We start from the raw sequence: 7,754 nt of genomic DNA on the forward strand, positions 1-7,754 counted from the left end.
TAGGTTTCAGATCTAAACAAATCATAGCTTTTTATACTGGTGCTTTCATGCACCAGCATAAAAAGCTGCTGCTTTCAGGCACCTTTGGGAATCAGTAATTTTTCTAATATTAGACTTTGCTTGGAACAATGGATTTTTAACAACAGAGACTGGTGATACCTCGGTCTAACTCATCTCTATCCTAGTTACGTGATAATTTGGCTGCATTGGCTGCAACATTATGATGGGTTATATTTATACGAGATGGTATCCATACCAAAAAATAGATCCTAACTCCTTTATTTTGTGCAACGAGCAGGTCATTTATAATCGCTATTATAAGATTCTTGCTGTCGATCTTGCAAGAGAAGTTTTCAAGTTGTTGAAGAACACACGTTGGAGACCAGAATATTATTCCTCCTCCTCGTGTGTCTCTTTGTGTACCTGGCAGCCAGTTGTAGTGTAGTTCATGCTGTTTGTGTAGAGTTCTGCCAGTTGTTTAACCTGACACTCACAGTCTGTGTACAAGTATTGTTCCTGAACCCTTTATGTGCCGCAGTGAGCGAGTCCTGTTGACGTCTGGCCTGAGCCGTCGGTGTTGACGTCTGGCCTGAGCCGTTGGTGTTGACGTGTGGCCTGAGCCGTTGGTGTTGACGTCTGGCCTGAGCCGTTGGTGTTGACGTCTGGCCTGAGCCGTCGGTGTTGACGTCTGGCCTGAGCCGTTGGTGTTGACGTGTGGCCTGAGCCGTTGGGGTTGACGTCTGGCCTGAGCCGTTGGTGTTGACGTGTGGCCTGAGCCGTCGGTGTTGACGTCTGGCCTGAGCCGTCGGTGTTGACGTGTGGCCTGAGCCGTTGGTGTTGACGTCTGGCCTGAGCCGTTGGTGTTGACGTGTGGCCTGAGCCGTCGGTGTTGACGTCTGGCCTGAGCCGTCGGTGTTGACGTCTGGCCTGAGCCGTCGGTGTTGACGTGTGGCCTGAGCCGTCGGTGTTGACGTCTGGCCTGAGCCGTCGGTGTTGACGTGTGGCCTGAGCCGTCGGTGTTGACGTCTGGCCTGAGCCGTCGGTGTTGACGTGTGGCCTGAGCCGTCGGTGTTGACGTCTGGCCTGAGCCGTTGGTGTTGACGTCTGGCCTGAGCCGTTGGTGTTGACGTCTGGCCTGAGCCGTCGGTGTTGACGTCTGGCCTGAGCCGTCGGTGTTGACGTCTGGCCTGAGCTGTCGGTGTTGACGTCTGGCCTGAGCCGTTGGTGTTGACGTCTGGCCTGAGCCGTCGGTGTTGACGTCTGGCCTGAGCCGTTGGTGTTGACGTCTGGCCTGAGCCGTCGGTGTTGACGTCTGGCCTGAGCCGTTGGTGTTGACGTCTGGCCTGAGCCGTCGGTGTTGACGTGTGGCCTGAGCCGTCGGTGTTGACGTCTGGCCTGAGCCGTTGGTGTTGACGTCTGGCCTGAGCCGTCGGTGTTGACGTCTGGCCTGAGCCGTTGGTGTTGACGTCTGGCCTGAGCCGTCGGTGTTGACGTGTGGCCTGAGCCGTTGGTGTTGACGTCTGGCCTGAGCCGTTGGTGTTGACGTCTGGCCTGAGCCGTCGGTGTTGACGTCTGGCCTGAGCCGTCGGTGTTGACGTCTGGCCTGAGCTGTCGGTGTTGACGTCTGGCCTGAGCCGTTGGTGTTGACGTCTGGCCTGAGCCGTCGGTGTTGACGTCTGGCCTGAGCCGTTGGTGTTGACGTCTGGCCTGAGCCGTCGGTGTTGACGTCTGGCCTGAGCCGTTGGTGTTGACGTCTGGCCTGAGCCGTCGGTGTTGACGTGTGGCCTGAGCCGTCGGTGTTGACGTCTGGCCTGAGCCGTCGGTGTTGACGTCTGGCCTGAGCCGTCGGTGTTGACGTGTGGCCTGAGCCGTCGGTGTTGACGTGTGGCCTGAGCCGTTGGTGTTGACGTCTTTCCTGAGCCGTTGGTGTTGACGTCTGGCCTGAGCCGTCGGTGTTGACGTCTGGCCTGAGCCGTCGGTGTTGACGCCTAGCCTGAGCCGTCGGTGTTGACGTGTGGCCTGAGCCGTCGGTGTTGACGTCTGGCCTGAGCCGTTGGTGTTGACGCAGTACTCACGGTACCTTAGCATGTTGACAGAGGAGTCAAGTGTTTCAACTGTGACAGCTTTTCTCGGTTATGGACGTGTATGATACTTGGATGGCGGGGGTACAGATTAAGAGAGATATCAGATAGATATCAGAGAGAGACATATCACATTTATAGGGAGTGTTCAGTTACATAAGGTTGTAGGCATTGTCACTCAGTCTTTTATTATACAAGTGGGTATGTTGGCACCACTTATAGAGTATTTACAGCATAAAATAGTTTGTTTTTGAGCAATGCAGGAGATGGTAGCGTCTCTCATGACCTTAAGACGAAATGTTGTTAAAGATTCGCTACCTGCAACTAAGTTCCAAGTAGCACGGGCTATGGTGAGCCCGTAGGAAGGCGAAAGGTCGTGTTGACTTGTATGCTTCTTTCTAGTATGGTTGAAAGGTTCAGTTCTTCTCTCATACTGATGATTCCTGTGCCTCTTGGGGCACCAAGAGTCACCCTTATGGCTTTATTCTGCATTACTTTAAGTTTATTAATACTAATAATAATAACTAATAATAATTAATAACAGAGGTGGAGAAGTAAATTAGATAAACATCTCGGGGATCTAATAAACATCGTATAAAATAGTCTTGCATATTTAACATCGATACAAATATTTTTACATGTCTTTTCAACGGTTAAAGTATATCTTTTAACCTATGATATAAGTTGTTTACACTATCACTGTTGATACCTATTCCAAGGTAATTGTGCTGCCTTCATGTTTCAATGGTTTGGCTGTTGAATTTATGATGCATTTGTTTTTATTAATAGATTAGGTACATCTGCATTTGTGCAGCTGCCCGAGACTATATGAAGGGGAGTACAGTGTGTCAAAAAGCTAGCTACGTGATGCTAAAAAATCCCCATCACACAGGATGGTTAGTCATACAGAGGCATGTGATAAGTAGTCTGCACTGGCAGACTCTGGGTGTATTTAAGCTTTATGATGCAGATCAACAAGATCTGCATAAGTCTACGGATATGACCCTTCACGTTTAACTAAGTAAGTCTAATTCCGCCTTCACAGTGGATGGTTATCTTGAGGTTATCTTGAGATGATTTCGGGGTACGGTATGTACTCTATTGGTATGTACTCAATTGTACTTATCTGGTTGTGCATGCGGGGGTGGAGCGTCGGCTCTTTGGTCCTGGCTCTCAGCACTTAATCAACTGATGCACAGGCTGCTTAGCCTATTGGGCTCATTCACATCTTTATCTGAATCTGAGAATTTAGTCTGTCTCCACCATATCACTTCTTAGTGCATTTCATATGTAAACTACTCTGATACTGATTTTTTTCTAATGTCTATGTGGCTTATTTTCGTGCGTATGTGTGCGTGTGTGTGTGTGTGTGTGTGTGTGTGTACTCACCTAGTTGTACTCACCTAGTTGTGTTTGCGGGGGTTGAGCTCTGGCTCTTTGGTCCCGCCTCTCAACCGTCAATCAACAGGTGTACAGATTCCTGAGCCTATCGGGCTCTGTCATATCTACACTTGAAACTGTGTATGGAGTCAGCCTCCACCACATCACTTCCTAATGCATTCCATTTGTCAACCACTCTGACACTAAAAAAGTTCTTTCTAATATCTCTGTGGCTCATTTGGGCACTCAGTTTCCACCTGTGTCCCCTAGTACGTGTGCCCCTTGTGTTAAATAGACTGTCTTTATCTACCCTATCAATCCCCTTCAGAATCTTGAATGTGGTGATCATGTCCCCCCTAACTCTTCTGTCTTCCAGCGAAGTGAGGTTTAATTCCCGTAGTCTCTCCTCGTAGCTCATACCTCTCAGCTCGGGTACTAGTCTGGTGGCAAACCTTTGAACCTTTTCCAGTTTAGTCTTATCCTTGACTAGATATGGACTCCATGCTGGGGCTGCATACTCCAGGATTGGCCTGACATATGTGGTATACAAAGTTCTGAATGATTCTTTACACAAGTTTCTGAATGCCGTTCGTATGTTGGCCAGCCTGGCATATGCCGCTGATGTTATCCGCTTGATATGTGCTGCAGGAGACAGGTCTGGCGTGATATCAACCCCCAAGTCTTTTTCCTTCTCTGACTCCTGAAGAATTTCCTCTCCCAGATGATACCTTGTATCTGGCCTCCTGCTCCCTACACCTATCTTCATAACATTACATTTGGTTGGGTTAAACTCTAACAACCATTTGTTCGACCATTCCTTCAGCTTGTCTAGGTCTTCTTGAAGCCTCAAACAGTCCTCTTCTGTTTTAATCCTTCTCATAATTTTAGCATCGTCCGCAAACATTGAGAGAAATGAATCGATACCCTCCGGGAGATCATTTACATATATCAGAAACAAGATAGGACCGAGTACAGAGCCCTGTGGGACTCCACTGGTGACTTCACGCCAATCGGAGGTCTCACCCCTCACCGTAACTCTCTGCTTCCTATTGCTTAGATACTCCCTTATCCACTGGAGCACCTTACCAGCTACACCTGCCTGTCTCTCCAGCTTATGTACCAGCCTCTTATGCGGTACTGTGTCAAAGGCTTTCCGACAATCCAAGAAAATGCAGTCCGCCCAGCCCTCTCTTTCTTGCTTAATCTGTGTCACCTGATCGTAGAATTCTATCAAGCCTGTAAGGCAAGATTTACCCTCCCTGAATCCATGTTGGCGATTTGTCACGAAGTCCCTTCTCTCCAGATGTGTTACCAAGATGTGTGTGTGTGTGTGTGTGTGTGTGTGTACTCACCTATTTGTACTCACCTATTTATGCTTGCGGGGGTTGAGCTTTGGCTCTTTGGTCCCGCCTCTCAACTGTCAATCAACTGGTGTACAGATTCCTGAGCCTACTGGGCTCTATCATATCTACATTTAAAACTGTGTATGGAGTCAGCCTCCACCACATCACTGTCTAGTGCATTCCATCCGTTAACTACTCTAACACTGAAAAATTTCCTTCTAGCGTCTCTGTGGCTCATGTGGGTACTCAGTTTCCACCTGTGTCCCCTTGTTCGCGTCCCACCAGTGTTGAATAGTTTATCCTTGTTTACCCGGTCGATTCCTCTAAGGATTTTGTAGGTTGTGATCATGTCTCCCCTTACTCTTCTGTCTTCCAGTGTCGTAAGGTGCATTTCCCGCAGCCTTTCCTCGTAACTCATGCCTCTTAGTTCTGGGACTAGTCTAGTGGCATACCTTTGGACTTTTTCCAGCTTCGTCTTGTGCTTGACAAGGTACGGGCTCCATGCTGGGGCCGCATACTCCAGAATTGGTCTTACATATGTGGTGTACAAGATTCTGAATGATTCCTTAATGTGTGTGTGTGTGTGTGTGTGTGTGTGTGTGTGTGTGTGTGTGTGTGTGTGTGTGTGTGTGTGTGTGTGTGTGTGTGTGTATGCGTATGTGTGTGTGGGTACTCACCTATTTGTGCTTGCGGGGGATGAGCTCTGGCTCTTTGGTCCCGCCTCTCAACTGTCAGTCAACTGGTAACACACACACACACACACACAAACACACACACACACACACACACACACACCACACACACACACACACACACACACACACACACACACACACACACACACACACACACATACGCGCGCGCGCGCACGCACGAAAATAAGCCACAGAGGCATTAGAAAAAATCACACACACACACACACACACACACACACACACACACACACACACACACACACACACAGACTGGTGTGTGTGTGTGTGCGCGCGTGTGTATGTGTACGTGTTCAGTATCTGAGCAGCTTCCAATTTAGCGTACTGAAACATCACTAATTTTCAAGAAAATTAAAATATGTCAAGACCCGTTTGATGAAGATCCGCGTTCAACTGAAAAATTACCTCTCAGCCGTCAAAGTTGTCACTGTTACCTAACCTCTTGATAATTCAGATCCCACCAAACTTCGTCCTAAACATTAATGTTTCAGTTATGTTTATAACAACTTATGTCTGTTCATAACAAAATAGACGCACTAAAATAATCGCGTTCGTCTACCTTCTGAATGCTGTATTTTGTAAAAAAAAAATTGATAAGAAAATAACCTGAATTTGATCGTGGATTTCAGCAGTCGAACAATGGCAGTTCTTAGCTCAAATGAGTTGATATAAAAATATGCTAATCAATTAGCTGTAAAAAAATTAAATAAACTAACCTCTCGAGGACAGATTAAATACGAAGCTGGTATGCACTTCATATCTTCTTATCTTGAGATGATTTCGGAGCTTAGTGTCCCCGCGGCCCGGTCCTCGACCAGGCCTCCACCCCCCGCGTACGCGTGACCACATGATCACGCGTACAGTGTTCTTTCCGCTCAGCCACCGGCTCCTTGCTTATTATTTCAACAGCTTCTGTCTAACTTGACATTTAACTATTGGAATGAAATATCACAACTGGACTATTGTTCTGAGCAGCAATAATAATCTTATAGATGATTATAATAATGTTATAGATGATTATAATAATGTTATAGATGATTATAATAATCTTATTGAAAATTATAATAATATTTTAGATGCTATAAACAATTTAGTAAAATAATACCTGACTCCCAATAAAGTAAATATTGACGCGCCATTATTGATGCTAAAATTATAAGCAAAATCCTCTCATTGAAAATGTTGATAGGAAGATATTATACGTAATATTTCAACTTGATGTTCATCAAAGGTTGAGTTTGTTCCACTGATACTCTGTTCTGGTCTTTGTGTCAGCGTTCGATCCCCCGATGATACAGTTTTGTAATACACAGTCGGGACTTATATTTTGTAAGACATACTCATGATATGTATCATTAATACATGGTTACGACACGTATTTTGTAATGCTCAGAGGAGCAGCTGACGTAAAAAAAGCTTGAACCTCTGGGGGAAAAAAAATATGTTTCGAAATTAAACATGAAATAAAATAATAACACATTGTAACTCTCAGACCTGTACAGCTGAAGTTCAAAATTAAAAATGCTTGAAATCCCATTGCAATGCATTCTCTTGCAATGCATTTTTTGCACTGCGTCCACCATTATAAAATTTATATGCAGATGTGTTTTTATGTTGCAAGCATTAAATGAAAAATAATTAACAGATGCAAATCCTGTCATGAGTAATTTCAACACACTGTCTGATGATTTTCCAACAACTGAACATTTAATATTTCCTTGCAGTCAACTTGCATCTTTATTCATGAAAATTTGCTGGCATTATTTTCAAAAAACAAACTTTATTTTATAAAAGTTTTAAAAACATGTTTTTTCCTTTACAGATGTAACATGCTGCCACTCTATAACAATTTATAGATAATATTGTTAACTAAAAGACTTGGTCACTAAAATATTTGTGCTTTTCCATTGTTCCGAAGGAGGATATGATAATTAACAGGCCAATTGACAGTTATTGCATTAGGGACCACTCAGGTGCTGGTGGCCGACACATTTAGACACAAGCAAGCACATTTAGGTGAGTAACGTTTAGTGAGTATGTACACACACACACACACACACACACACACACACACACACACACACACACACACACACACACACACACACACACACACACACACGTACAGGGTGAAAGAAACGTGAAAAGTACGTGTGTTGAGTACACACGTACTCTACACTGGCGAAAATTAGAACTTCATTCAGAAACCTAAATGAGGAGGCTTTTAGGGCGCTTTA

At 45.4% G+C, this 7,754-nt stretch overlaps 1 protein-coding gene across 1 annotated transcript; it reads right to left on the reverse strand.

Moving 5' to 3' along the window:
• Positions 1–525: 525 nt before the first annotated feature.
• Positions 526–2,088, reverse strand: LOC138373681 (mucin-4-like). The gene has a single exon (XM_069340033.1). It carries the CDS (start codon positions 2,086–2,088, stop codon positions 526–528), a length of 1,563 nt encoding a protein of 520 aa, XP_069196134.1.
• Positions 2,089–7,754: the final 5,666 nt, after the last annotated feature.

Source organism: Procambarus clarkii, chromosome 43, assembly GCF_040958095.1.
Source record: "Procambarus clarkii isolate CNS0578487 chromosome 43, FALCON_Pclarkii_2.0, whole genome shotgun sequence".
Taxonomy (NCBI): Eukaryota; Metazoa; Arthropoda; class Malacostraca; order Decapoda; family Cambaridae; genus Procambarus; species Procambarus clarkii.

Bases quoted from the DNA above. Each gene is read 5' to 3' on its own strand.
- LOC138373681 (XM_069340033.1), bottom strand. From the start codon at position 2,088: ATGCTAAGGTACCGTGAGTACTGCGTCAACACCAACGGCTCAGGCCAG.